Raw genomic sequence first — 15,370 nt, forward strand, 5'->3', positions numbered from 1 at the left:
TAAAATATGCAGAGGGAGAGCGAAAAGGAGAGGGGCTCAGGGTGAGGTTGAGTGAAAGCCGGTGAAAGCAGCTCACACATATTTGCATACTTACCCGTACGCGTATGCGGAATTTACATACAAAAACCCGAGGCCTACAGCTAGCTTTTCTTTGTCAAGTTGAAACAATGCCACAGCACCGCCACACACGGCCCCAGCCCCGCCACAGTCCTCCCTCCAAGTTGTTGCCTTGACAAAGCCTTTCTTTTGCTTGCTTTTTTTTCTTTCGGTTTGCCGCAAAAAGCAATCACAGCAAAGGCACAAGAACACACATGGACTCAGACGGAGACAGAGACAGAAGGCAAAACGCATGCTTACCAATTAACGGGATATGTGCGAATGTGCGGCACAAAAAGCAGTGCCAGAAAGCGCGAGAAATTTGCGAGAGCATAAAAAGAGCCAAAGGGGCTGGGGGGAGGGCAGGAGAATAACCCAAGCAAAAACTGGGCACACAAATCACATGCGAAAAATGTATAAAAACACAAAACCAATACAAAAGCAAAGCGCGCACACAGCTAGATGATAGATATATGTATGTATGTAAATATGTATATGGGTGAAAGAAGTGACAGGAGCAGTAGAGGTAGAGGCAGGCCGACTTGGGAGCCAAGTAGCAAGCGTTTATGCTAAACAGAGTGTAACTGCCGGGGTTGCCAGTTCGGAGAGTGCACGGTGACATTTCTCTGCAGAAAGCCAAAAAGGATAACAACAAGGCAACACCAAGAGCACACAAAAGGTGCTAACCGACAGGCACACACAAAAGAGAGACAGAGAGAGAGAGAGCGAGAGCGCGAGATGGAGCTTTGCAGACCTGCCTTCAGCCTCTGCCTGCCTGTGGCTCGTGCTATTTTTGGCACGACGCTTGGTCGCTCTCCCGCGCGCACTCTCTCCCTTGCACTCGCTCTCTGCGTCTGCAAAGCCTGTCTTTGGCTCCTAGCTGGCCAGCAGACTGCCAGCCAACTTCGTGGCCTGCCAAACGGTTTTCAAACGCTCAGCTGAGAAAATGTGACGGACGAAAACGGCACAGGCATCAGGAACCGAAATCGCAGCGATGACAAAAGCTGCCCCAAAGAAACGGCAACTCAACAAAATCTATACAAAAGTGTCTGGCTCTGCCGCTGTCGCTGTCGCTGCCGTCTCTGCCGTGTTGTGTGTATGTGTAGGGGGTCTCTGTTGTGTGTTGTGTGTGTGTGTGTTTATGTATGCGTATGTATAAATTAGTTTCAGTGTGCATGGCTCTGTGTATGCGTGTGTGTGAAGATGTTCCGTAGCAAAAAGCGTAAAATTATCAAGAGAAACGCGACGCGCCCTAATTTTAAAACGCTTTACAAATAATATTATTAAGATTTACAATTTGAAAAGATTTTAAAGTGCGCAGATATTGAGTTTATAAACTGTTAAAATATTTAAAGTGAAATGCAAAACAACAAACAGTGAAAAACTACACGAAAACTTCCCAATTGGATTATAAATTATATTTTAAAACAAATTGCATTAAATTCTTGGTTAAAAAAGTGATCAAATGTTTAAATATTCGACTCATAGAACCCAAAGAAATTAAAAACCAAAGCACCAAAATTATATACACATATTAAAAACTAAAAAAAGAAAAACAAATATGTTAAAAACGATAACAAAAACTAAAAAATTTAAACCCATACCCAATCATACAAGTTAAAAATCAAACGCGTAATGCAAATAAATGAATAAACCAAAAGAATTCAAAACACAACAAAATTAAAAATTAAAACAAAAATTCAAAAATTATGCAAAAAGTGTTAAAAAATTGGCAAGCCACAAAACAAATTTGATCACCCATCAATATCCTAAGAAATATAAATATAAACCATTGGCAAAAATATTTATTTAAATCCCAACAATAAAAACTAAAATCGAGGACTAGCCCCTTTCCAACTTCCTTAATCAATAACCACAACTTCCACTGATTTTCCTGATTTCTTTTTCATTAAACTTTCCAGTGTTAACGCTAAGAAAAACAAACTAAGCTAATAGAGACTATAAATAACTAGCAAATATGTCCCCTAGCCCCCCAGACGATAGACGCAACCGTGTTGGCAATTTAACGAACAATGCCAAAAGTTAAAGCGAAAGGCGACGCCACCAAACGACGCAAATAAAATGAGGCAAGTGGCCTGCAACTACAACACCAACGGCAAGCATCGAGACGAGCAGGTTGCAGGCACTCCAGAGCAGAGCAGAACAACCACAGGAGGAGGAGCAATAGCCGAAGCAGCAGCCAGGATATCGAACAAGCGATAGGATGGAGCGTCCGCTTGGATGACGACGAACTCAGAGACCCAAAGAAGCTGGCAACGAAATCAGGCACGAAACTGCTGCTGGAAACTGATACCAAATTAGTGGCAGCATCCAAAAATAGCATCCGCATAGGGGCAACAAATAACGAAAAGAAACGAAATAGAATCGGAAACGGAAACATGAACAGTGCGGATATTTTGTAATTATTAATGAGCGCATAGAGAGTGAGTGAGGGTCTGCTGCCGGAGGAGAAGTGCTGCCGGAGGAGGAGTGCTGGAGGAGCGGAGGAACCACAAGCAGCGAAACCGAGCGATATACGTTGAGGGATAGCACAGCATGTACATTCTGCTGGAGCTCAACTAACACAGAGACACACACCACACACCATACACACACACACACAGGACACACTCACCCAAGCCCAAGCCCAGAAACCGAGGAACCGAGAACCGAAGACCCAAACCCCCCCGCAGACAGTTTCCCCACAGGACATCAGGCAGGAAAGGCAACGAAAGGCTCAATTTCAAGGAATTTGCAAAAAGCGCTCACCCACACACACACACTGCTATGGAGTATGGGCTGCCTGCTGGAATCTCGTCAGGATAGAAGTAATTAAAAGTAAATAAAGCAGCAGGCAAGCAGCAGCGGAGGCACAAGAACCCCCAAAAAGAAACTCAAAGCGGAGGCTGCAGGGAGAAGCAGGAAGTAACCTGATTACGAGCAGCAGAAGAAGGAAGCAGAAAGAGAAAGAGAAAGGAGGAAAAGGAAACAACAACAGCAATTAATGTGACGCAGCAGCAGAAGCGAAGAAGTGATCCGCTGATGAATGTGCTGTGACTCGATCTCCCGCACCCGAAAAAGCGCCAGGAACGAAGAGAGAGAGAGAGAAATAGAGAGAGTGGGAAAGCACAGAGAAACACAAACAAACACTCGAAGCCATAAACACACATGCACTGAAGTTACTGACTGAATGCCTCGCTGCCTAAACAAACAACTAACTCACTGACTGAGAGACTTCAACAAAGCGAAAGAAGAGGCCCAAGACGCAAGAGCAGGACAGCAACAAACGAAGCAGCAGCAAAAGAAGAAGCAACAGAAGAAGAAGTAGCAAAAGAAGCAGCAGAAGTAGCGGAGAAAACAAACAACCTAAAACCTTGACTAATAACTGCAACTACAAGCAACAAGCAAATCAAGATAAAAGAGCAACCAAAAACCAACTACAACAACAACAACAACTTACTTTATACGCAACTAAAAAAATGAACATAAAAAATACCTAAATTTTTAAATGCAAAAACTACGAGCAGCAAGCGCCACGCCAACATTTTAAATAAGCAAAAAAAAACCAAAATACAGCACAACTTCTCCTCTTTATAAATACCAAAACAAAACACCGAAAAACCAAAACCAGCCCCAACTTTTGCAACTTCCAAATACTAGAAACCAAAAACCCAAACACAGCACCACCATGAGTGATTCAAGAATGGACAAATTGGCCAGAATGGCGCCGCTGAACCGCACACCTCTGCTGACCATCTGGCTGGCCATCAATGTGGCGCTGATCGCACAGGAAACGGGCAACAAACGCATCCACACAGTGCAGGCGGCGTAAGTATTCATTTTGTATTCATTTTGTGTATTCATTTTGGTTAGTAATTACGAGTACTCCAATTAGTGACATTTACAGCTATCAATTAGGTTAATAACATCATAGAGTGGTCGGTCGTACGCTGCGCGTATAATTCGCATTAAATTATGTCCGAAAATGTAGCAACAAAAAGCACACCCACTCGGCCACTGGCCCAACTCCACCACTCCCATGCTCACTCCCTCTCTGCCTGAACTATAACAAACTACACTTGGGCCGCCAGTTATTATAACAATAAATTTGCTTTTGTGGCTGACACTTTGCTGCAGTGGGGCAGGCCCCAGTCCGTGCCGCAGCCTTGGACAGGGCGACAGGTGCGTGCCTGTGTGTACATTTCGAGGTGTTTGGCCACCAACCCCCACAGGAGCCATAATTCATGGTAATTTATGATTATTCAAATCATTTTGCTGCAAAATGCGCTCAAAACTTTTGTCCAGCGACGCTAATTAGCCGACTATGACAGCCTGTTTTGACCTGGCCCTAAACAAATGCGACTCCCTCGTCCTCTTTCCCTCTATCTGACAATTTGAATAAGTGCAGCCCATTTATTAGGGGCAAAAGTTGGAGAGCTGTGTAGCTGGGATAGCTGGTATCTACATCGTCATTGTCACATTTGCATGTGGCAGTCATTAAAATGGCAGCAGGGACTGAAAAATGGCAACTGCCACTCGATGGTCTTGTAATTACTCAGCGAACAGTGGACAGAGGGCAGTGGACAGCGGGAAGAGGACAGTGGACAGCGGATGGACAGTTGGCGGACACTGGACTACGGACAGACAGTTGGCGGACAGAGTGTCGCTATGTTTGTTTTTGGAAACAATTGTACAAGGATTCGACTAGCAGCCGGCCCTGCCCAACTGATTGGCACTTGTCACACGGACAGAGAGATGGAGAGAGAGGCTCCACCCTTTTGTCATCCCAGGGCTGGGCCGTGGTACTGGGCAGACCACAGACAGCGAACAACACAACACATTCGGACAACGCAAAGAAATTGCCGCATTTGTGGCATTAGTTGTCAACGTCACTGTTGCCACAGCAGTTCCCATCGCAGTCCTCCCATTCTGTCAACTTAATCACACAAATTATGCAGAGCCAGGGCTCTGGTTGCTGTAGGACTCCTTTTTTTTGTGTTCTGTTCCTTTTTGGGTTAGCTCTCATTAGTAAATATTTAGGCGCCACACAGAGAGCCGCACAAACATTTGCATAACATGGCAACCTGGCAAATTAGGCAAATCAAAAGGGAAGGGACTGTGCCACAATGACTGCGAGAACTGTGAAAGCGACTCCAAAAATCCGACTCTGACTGCCACTGGCACTGCCACTGCGACAACGACAACGTACTCAAGGTACAAATGCACGTTTATGGGATTACACGATCGCGTGCCCGGGACGAGGACGTAGCAGGACGAGGACACGGAGATACACGCGACGTGGCATGATGCCTGCTGGCAGTGGCCGGGCCACAGCCCTAACAAGAAGTCCAAAAATCTAGAATGTCGAGGCAAAAGTCGGCAAAAGTCGAGAACGACTCGAAGGCGACTCACACACAGCTCTGTTAGCTGTTTATTTGGGCCAAAAGGCACAGGGCACAAGGCATAAGGGAAAAGGGAAAAGGCACAAGGCACAAAGCAGAGGCAATGGCAAAAGGCAACGGCAGAGCAGAGCAGCTCGGGCAAAAGTTTACGCTACTTTTTCATGCAACATTGCACAGGCGCCGCCACAAAGTACCGACTATGCAACACAAAATGACAGCTTTGCCGAGTCAAAGTCCCCCGAGGTCTGGCCCAATCCTCTATCCCCACCCCCCTCCCCACAGCACCTTCTTCATTCTCTCCACCCAAAAAAGGTTAAAGGCCAGAGCGACACAGTTTTGCTCACTTTACACGCTGCCACTTCCTGTGAGGCAAAAGCTCAGGCTGCTGTGTGCCACGCCCGGGCCACAAGACTGCCTGCCACTGCCACTGCCACTGCCGCCTGCCTGCCAGCCACACTGCCTGCCACTGCCGCCTGCTGTGTGCGCCGTTGTGCTCCACTTGCCACACAAGTGCCCACTTCACTTGGAATTTATTGATAGCAGATAATGCCAAAGTGGCAGCGACAAAAGCAAAGACCACCCCGGGGCTTCGCGTCTCTCCAAGCAGGAGACTGCCTTGTCGTTCTGCCCAGTCAGGGCTCAGCCAGGGGCCAGCCTCAGCTGCCTTCTTACTATTGCTGTGTGTGTGTGTGTCCTGTCTGTGTGTGTTTGTGTGTGTGCTTGTGGCAGCTGCATCACTCGTAGGCAGGCAGCGTCAACAGCTCGCCATCGAGTGTCATTGAGCGTAAATTGTTGTTCCTTCACATTTTGAGTATGATTGAAAATATCTACAAACGGCTCTGGGTCGTAGAAGGAGCAGCTCTTCGAAGCCCTTTCCTGGCCGTCCTCCGACTCGTTGTGTGTCTGTGTTTTCGCAGCCGTTGCCAGCCAGGCCACATGCCTGCAGCTGCTTTGCAAATATTTAATAAAGCCCCCGGACAAGGCAGGTCTAATTTTGTTCACATTTACCCCCAGCACAACACAGAATCCCAGGGAACGAGAGCGAGAGCGAGGGGCAACTATTTTTATTGGCCTGACTGGAGGCGAAAGATATCCTTGCCTTGGGCATCGACAACGACACGGATGCCTGCCAATTGCTGTTCATTTTTGCAAAATGTCAAGGACTCGCCAATGCAATTCCATTTTTTATGCATTTACCTTGCCTCGCAGCCGCTCATCCTCTGATCCACTCATCCTCCCAGCCACTCAGCCGGCTATTCTCTTGCTTGTCTTTCTTTTCTTATTTCCCATTTGGATTCGGCTTGAGTTTAATTTAATCAAAAGGCCAAAAGCGTTGCTTAAGACAAAGCAGATTGCAAATTCCCAAAGTAATTGAATGGCAAAAGGATTTGCACATAAAATGGCTTAAAGATCGACTCGATAGCAGCTTCTAGAGTCCACTGGGCGTGGTCCATCTTGCCCCAACAACTAGCACATAATAGTTAATGCGTGTCCTGTGTCCCAGGCAGGCAGTCAGAGTCTTTTCCTGTGTATCTTGGGAGCTGCTAAGCGACTGTCGGACTGTCTGCAGGGCTGGGCTGGGCTGGGTTGCTGCTGTTGGCTCATGCCACTGGCTTATTAAGCGGATGTGTTTATTTTTAGCGACTGTCAGGCGGCTGTCAGGCATCAAGTTATCACTTTATTAAAAAACGCTTACTCACACTCGCCCAGCACGCCTGCCCCAGGGCACAGGAAGGGACAGGAGGCAGGACAGGCAGCAGAGTGGCCACAGTCCACCCACTGGCAGCTGCAGAGTGTTTTACTGCGCAGTGGAAGGGCCTAAACCAACTTTTGCTTATCTCTGCGTTGGCGTTTGCCAAGACACGGGATATGGGGGGAAGCAGCAAGCGGCAAGCGGAGATGGGAGACAGGCAGGAGGCTGCCAGGAAGGCAGTCAGGCAGGCTCCCAGGCAGACTGCCAGATGAAGACAAAGAAAACGCTAAAAGAAAGATAATATTTGCTAGTAGTTCTAGCAGCATTTCCGCTTTGTTTTAACGTTTCACTTGAATTTATGCAATGGCGCGTGTCCAACGCAGCGTATACGTAATGGCTGGCACTCAAAGTGCCACTAAAAACGACAACACCGAGCGGAGCGACAACGGCAACGGCAACGACAACAAACAAATAACGACAACAAATATTTCATACAGCAGCGCACACTCACACACACACACATACACTGACCAACAGCCACACCCACTCACACACACACACGGAGAACCATAAACGTGCAGCGCCTCAAGATAAGGCAACAAACTGTGGGGCAGCAGCGATAAGATGGCGTGGCACTTGAGGCGACACGTTTTGGGCTTGGCTGTCGTGCGCATGACTTTGCATTTTAGGTTCGCTTTCTTTTTTTTGTTACAGTTACAGTTACAGTTCCAGTTACGGTTATTCTTTTGGTTCCACTTTTGTTGCTGCTGCTGCTGCTGCCAGTTGTTGCTGTTGCTTGCTACTTACGTGCGCGCAGCTAATTGCATGTTGCACAAAATGTATACTTAAAGATAGAGTATGTGCCCCACAGCACTCCCACTCCCTCCTGCAGCAGCTGCTGCCTCGATCAATAAGCAAATATTTGGCGCCTCAAGTACGACCTATTGACATTTTGTAGTGCACTTAACGACAAGCCCACACACACACACACACACACACACGCTCCCTTTCTCTCTCGTGCGTCTGCATAAATTATTTGACAATACGTTGGGCATAATATTAGTTTCACTTAGCCCTGGCAGCGCAAGGCAAAACCAAGCCAAGGCATTGGCACATTTGCATATTACGTATACGCCACGCGTTTTCCGCCTGGGGAGCGGCAATCGAAAAGTTTTTGGCGCGTCCTTCAAGTAATTTTTTATTGCAAGCTGTCAAAAACTTATTGACAGCACCTGCCAGCCAAAGTAGCGGCGGCAGTGCATAAATTAAACTTTAATGGTTAGTCGGGGGAGAGCAGCAAACATTGCGCATACGCAGCAGGGTACAGTGAATACTAGAGGACAATACTCGCACCAACACACACACACACACATAATCTAAACTCAAATCAAATAGCAATCAAAACTTTTTCATTATCAACAACGGGCCAAGAGCCACCCAAAAAAGGAAAACCGCAAATATCAACTGTTGTCAGGGACCCAGCAGCAGCAGCAGCAACAGGGGAGAGGGGTGAGGAGTGCGAGTATTTTCATATACATTTATAAATAGGCTGCCATTTTTGCCGTCGGCTTTCGCTTTGATGCCCACGCTGCGTGTACACAATGGGCCCCGGCAATCGACTTGGGTTAAAGCTCAAGCGAGGCAAGAGCGGACAACAAAAACACACAGAGAGAGAGAAGGAGAGAGCGAGAGAGGTGGGTGGCTCTCCCAAAAAGGAGAGCGAGAGTAGAGTGGAGCAGGGAAATGGCACGCCCAGGCTTGATTACAAAAATATTCCATTGCATCTTGCAAAAATTAAAATCGCATCAAAATCAGCCAACAATCAGCCATAACAATCGACTTGCAAATGCTGCAAAATTGTGCCAAAATACATAAAAACAATGCCTAAGATATTTCCGATACAAATGTAGGAAAAACAAGCAGCCAAGAGACACACACAGAGGCGGCTCCTGGCTCGAGGCAGCAGCGAGGTTCCGTGGCATCGAGGACGCGCACGCGCGTTTCCCAGAGACAGAAACTTCGGTCGCAGCTCATTTGTGGGGAGTGTGTTTATTTGCAGGCGCAACTTTTATTAAATTGTGATTTTGCTCACAAGCTCACACACACACACGCACAGACACTGGTAACATATCTGGCCTGGGACACGGCTCGAGCAGCTGGGGCTCCGTGTATGTGTGTGTGTGTGTGGCCGTGGCTCGGTCGTTCGGCCCGAGTTGAACTAACAACAAACGCGCTTTAATAGCACAGTTTAGCGTAGAATAGACGCAAATAAACAGGCATTGAAGTGCCTCGACCGGGTGACTGGTGCCTGGGACTTGGCCTGGCACTAGGCCTGCTACATACATCTACATACATACATATATGTATACATTTACGTACATACATTTATGTATGTTGGCTGCCTTCATTGCCAGGCACATGCAATAAATATTACATATACAGATACACATACATTCGTGTAGATTCGTGTGTGGGCGCACTTGATGCCGCATAAAGCGAAAGTAGCACACACACACACGAGCACACACGAGCACACACGGCACACATTGATAGCAGAGATAGAAGAGAAGCGACGGAGCAGAACAGAGGAGGCAGCCGTGGCAGCGCACTTAACCTGCAACGACCGCCGCCGAGCGCAGTGTCTGTGTGTGGCAGCGTACCCACTGTCAGTTCAGTTTTCCAGGAAACGCTAAAAGTCCTTGCCGCACAGGGAGACAGGAGGGCAGACCAGCGTCAAACAAATAGTTCAAAACATAAATGCAGAACGTTATAGATGCATATTCCAACCAGAGATCTCTGCCCCCGCCTGACAAATGGCTCCCCATTGTCTAGTTTTGCAAACGGCTCGAACTAATGAAATAATGAACTTTCTTTCTTCTCTCTTTGTAGCACTGGAGGTGGCAGCATGCTGGGTGACGTAAACATATCCGCCATACTCGACTCCTTTAGTGTTAGCTACGACAAAAGAGTAAGACCCAATTATGGTGGTAAGTACAACCGAAAACCCAACTACGGACACATTCCATCTAGATATATCAAAAATCGAAACTGAAAACCGAAACGCGACTTGAACGAAAAAAAAGAACTCCAAAATTTGTAGGGGAACTTTAGCCAAACTCGTACTTGTGTCACATTTAAACTGCAACTAACTATTTTTAATACCTATGCCGCACTCGTAACTGTGCCCTTAACTGTATCACCTACTAAAACATGCGTGTTTGCAGGACCTCCTGTCGAAGTCGGAGTCACCATGTATGTGCTATCGATCAGCTCGCTCTCAGAAGTGAAAATGGTACAAAAAAAAAAATAAATGAAAACTCTTTGTACCTCTATTTCTATTTTTATCGTTAAGCGCTCTTTCCTATCGCTCTCTCTATCTGTCTGTCTCTCTCTCTCTCTCTGTAATTGTCTATCAAACTTTCCTCTATCCTGTAATCTCTAAATCTAACTCTGTCTTTGGTCTTTGTTGTTGGAGTTTTTCGTTTGAAGTTTTTACTTTCTTTTGTTGAGTTTTAAGTTTTCGTTTTTCAACTGTTTTGCTTTGTATGAAAATCTTTCTCTATACTTACATATAGCCTTAAACCGATCTATTTTTTCCAACTGTTGACCAAAGTACACCAGTTGAAAGTTTTATTTTGCAATTTCTTAGCCCACACCCGTTTTTATTTCGATTTCTTTTGTATTTATTTTTATTCCTTTTGTTTCTTTTATAGTACCATAAATCTCTCCAACTCTCTTTCAAATATTTTGTTCTGGCCTTTCGCTGTGTTTTAGTGGACTTCAAAACTTAAATAAATTCTTTGGCCCTCCCCAGCTCTGTGTAGGTTTTCGTTCTGTGACTCGATTTAGTTGCCATTCAATGGCACTCCAAAGCAAAGGGCAAGGCGTCACTCCCCAACCCACCCCCTCGTTCAGCATCGCCAAGCACATTGTAAACTAAATGTTGACTCTCTCTCTCCCCCCCACTCTCTCTTTCTCTTTGTCTCTCCCCCTATCCGTAACCGATTGGCAAAAGCTTTTTATGTTCAACTTCTTCAACTCTCAGCCAACGGGACTTTGGTTCCTGCTGCTGCTCACCTCGTTACTTTTAGCTCTCTCTCTCTCTCTCTCGCTCACTCTGTGTGTGTTTGTGTATGTCTAATTGGCTGAGCACATCCAAAAATCACCCAAAACACGAGCACAAAACAGAAACAACAGCCGCAGCAACAGAAACAACATCATTCTCCTCGCCTCCTCTCCGCGTTTCCTAATTCTGTGTACATATCGAAAGGAACACTGAAACCCTCAGCAGATCTTTTCTGCCACTCACCTCATGCATATTGTTTTTGTCTTTCTTTTTATAGGCCCCACATAACAAACTTACACACAAAACAAAGCCTTCAGATCAATATCATTCCATGAACAACTGCTGCCAAATTTTGCCAGACCCATAAAAAACATACACAAAAAAACAAACTGCAATAAATATATAAGCAAAAGCAAAGAAAACAAAAATGGTGTGTTAAATACGAGTAAATATTTTCCATAATTGTTAGTTTTTGGTAATCTTTAATTTTATTTTGCCAGGCGCATTTCAGTTCAAGCCTCAGCCACTAAAATAAAATACTTCAAAACTAAAAGCAAGCAAGAAAAACACCTAGCAAATAGTGAACTGATTTGGTTTTCATTCGGCGCGTGCAATAAGTTGAAAGTGAGCACAAAATGTAGTTAATTATAGCAACAACAAAAACAAAAAACCTGCCGCACCGCTGTCAAAACTGTACTTTAAATATGTTTCATTTTGCTAATGGAAATTAGACGGCACCCAACGAGATTGAAATAAAAGTAACTCTGGCCCAACCCCCGAAATGTTCATTCTCTTGTAAGTAGGCAGCGCACACAGTGCGCGCCAGCAGTGTGCGTACGCCCAGTCCATTGTTCTACTGTTCACATGGATATATTTTTGGGTTTTTTTGGAGTACATTTAGAATATGAACAACCTACAACTACGCGAACTACTGTAACAACCAACGACAACATTAAACAAAAATGAAATGAAAAATGATAAATGAATATGAAAACAATTAAATTTCCATCCATCCGTGTGTGTGTATATGTTGCAGGTCCCCCTGTGGAGGTTGGCGTCACAATGTACGTCCTCAGTATCAGTTCGGTTTCGGAAGTTCTCATGGTACATACGTCAACAAAATATATGCCTAAAAAAACACAACAAAAAACAACCACAAATAAACATACAACAACAAACAAAAGAAAATATAAAAAACCAACCAACGTTTTTTCTTTGATTTATTGTTTTTTAGCAAAAGCCTAAAAACCAAAAAAGAATTCATACAAAAACTACTCGTATACTTCCTTATTTCTCTCAGTCTCTTCCAACTGTTACTACCTATAACTACCTCTCTATAAATCTCTCGCTCTCTCTCTCTCTCTCTGTCTCTACCTCGTTTCTCTGCCACTCTCTCTCTCTCCCTCTCTGTTTCTCTGTTGCTTTGTGTCTAAGCATCTGCTATTCATGTCTACATAAACTTTTATTTCGTTTCGCTAATTGGCTATGAGACATACAAATTACCTTGCAATTATTTTTGATTCACTTACATTAAAGCCGATTCCGATTTTAACAAAGCAAACTGCAAATAATCCCGTATACTCTATACATAGATATGTATATACAAAAGTTCTGCAAAATATTAAGTGTTGTGTGAAAGAATCCAATTGTTGGTTGCAAACATAAAATACGTTACTCGTTTTGTGTTTATTGTTTCTATGTCAAGATGTTCGCAATGTTTGTTTCGATGTTCCATGTTTCATTTGTGTTATACAAGAAAACAATTCAAAGCTTCTCAACCAACGACAAAAAGCCAACAGAAATACATATGTAAATCCAAGTCAAAACTCAAACTTTACACAAAGAGAATATATAATAAAATCCAGACAATTGCATTTTATGTGCTGATCTTTTCTTCATCTATGGGTCTATCTATCACAACTTTTTGCTGCTTTGAAGCTCTCATGGATTCATGCATTTTCCTTAATTTGATTTATTTGCCTTTGGCTTTTCTTTGTCTTCACTGCATCCCCCACCCCCACCATCGATGACTGTTTGAGCCATGAAAATTGGCAGAAAATCAATCAATCGAATTGCTGGATAAACCTTTATTTATTGTCTCATTCAGCACATGGCTGAGGTTCATTCAACCACCCAACAAACCCCATCCCCACCCACAAACACACAGACACAATATGTTGGGCCTCCAGCGAGAAACGAGAGATATTTATGCCATATTCATATACAATATATAATCCTATATATTATAAACATTTTGCAAGCTAATTGTATTCGTTGTGATCTGAACAATTGCAAAAATTAAGCCAAAATTACTCACAGCAGCCCCACTCGACAGAGGCTGCGCGCATGCGTGTTTTGTTAACAAAATGAATATGAATAAATTATCCAATATACTTACTATAACATACATAAATATAAGCAAGCTCGGTGTTAGACGAAAACGATATACGACCATAGCATACATGTACAAGTGGACTCGTATGTGCCTGTTTCTGTGTTTCCATTTTTGTTGATCTTTATTTATTTATCGAGGGAAACAGCTATTAAAAGAGGCCAAATTTGTCTTAATTTAGTATAAAATTCTTATTTTCTTATATTGAAATTTAAGACTTTATTTCTTCACAAAAATCGAACCACAAAATTTTTCGTTTTCTGTGCCTATTTTTCTAATATTTTAACACCATAACACAAATATGGGCCTTAAATGGGTATCAATTGGAGTTTTTTCATTGAATCTGTGGGGATTTCTTAACTGCTTAAATGCATTAAATTTCTACAAATTTATTGCGATCTAAAATTAAACATTTTCTGCATTGTTGCACGTTTGTATTGGTTAAACGATTTACATTTTTCTAAGCTTATTTCTTTGACTATCTTTAAAAACCTGAAACCAGCGCTGGGAGTCTATAGAATTGAACACTCAAAGTTACCCACAACAATTGTTAGCCAAGTCATTTCTAATCGAAGCACTCCATCAATTATCTAACACATTACTCGTAATTTCACAACAACTCGGCCAGCCATGAGTGCGATGAATAGAGAGCATCAGCAGGCGAGACCCATCGATGTAATGCATCTCAATTGGCAGACACGAGAATTCCATTATATTATAAATATTACTTTGAGAGCGTTACGTTGCAAAAGCACTTAAGAAGACCTCCCACACATACACACACCGAGCAGTACAATAGCAACTACCGCACCCGTTGCATACAGCTAGGCGCAACGACACGTGCAGCAGCACACAAACACAAACACACACACACAAGCAGCAAGCAGTAAGCAGCAACCTACTGCCGTACGCTAATAAAACACAAAATGAACCGACACCTGCACCTAACGTTTGGCTTTGGCAATCAATTTATGCGAAAATAACATGCCCAACAGGAACTTAACACGAACCGAAACACGAAACTTATGCAACTTATACATATTTATGTATACATACACATGTACATACGTATTTACATATGTACGCCTGTACATCACAGCCAAAGAAAACACATTAACAACAATAACAGCAACAGCAACAGAAATAACATGTGTTCGTTCCCTTCCTGATCACAATTTTCACAATATTCGTTTAATTCTCTCATTCTCACTCTTGCTTACTGTGGCACTCTCTCTCACTTACTCACTAGCTCTCTCTCTCTCTCTCTCTCTCTTTGTGTGGCAGTAAGAAAACAAAAAATATATGTTTTACGCTGCTAATGAAAATAATTCCAAAATAAACTGAGCCAATGCCAAACCGAAACAAGAACAACAACACAGATACACACACGCATACAGATACAGATACAGCTACAGATACTCAGATACAGACACTCAGCTACAGCTACCCAGCTACACTGACAACGCAGACAACATTTACATAAGTAAAACCCATCCAATCCAATCCAAACCAAACCAATCCAGCGAGGCAGTAAAAATCAACATGACACAGGCACAACAAAGTCAACAACGAACATGACTGTTTGGGATACAACAGAAACTAAAGAAACAAGAGCAACAACGAAACAAAAATAACATAAAGAAAAGCCGAAGCTTTTGATACCCTTGCACTTCGAAATATCTTCGGGGAGGTAAAAGATTTACCTTAGAAATAATTAAACT

At 43.7% G+C, this 15,370-nt stretch overlaps 1 protein-coding gene across 15 annotated transcripts in view; it reads left to right on the forward strand.

Moving 5' to 3' along the window:
* The first annotated feature begins 2,263 nt into the window (after positions 1-2,263).
* The window catches only part of LOC117893724 (gamma-aminobutyric acid receptor subunit beta), a 28,659-nt gene continuing 15,552 nt past the window's right edge, over positions 2,264-15,370 (forward strand). For 4 of the 15 annotated variants that reach the window (XM_034800428.1, XM_034800432.1, XM_034800434.1 and 1 more), the window contains exons 1-3: positions 3,785-3,924; positions 10,081-10,178; positions 10,416-10,483. In XM_034800428.1, the coding sequence (XP_034656319.1) occupies positions 3,785-3,924; positions 10,081-10,178; positions 10,416-10,483 (306 nt within the window). Of the gene's footprint in view, positions 3,925-10,080; positions 10,179-10,415; positions 10,484-12,293; positions 12,362-15,370 lie in introns of all 15 variants that reach the window. The other 11 variants (XM_034800427.1, XM_034800440.1, XM_034800437.1 and 8 more) reach the window with 5 other exon arrangements.

The sequence above is a fragment of the Drosophila subobscura genome, chromosome J (genome assembly GCF_008121235.1).
Source record: "Drosophila subobscura isolate 14011-0131.10 chromosome J, UCBerk_Dsub_1.0, whole genome shotgun sequence".
Classification (NCBI taxonomy): domain Eukaryota; kingdom Metazoa; phylum Arthropoda; class Insecta; order Diptera; family Drosophilidae; genus Drosophila; species Drosophila subobscura.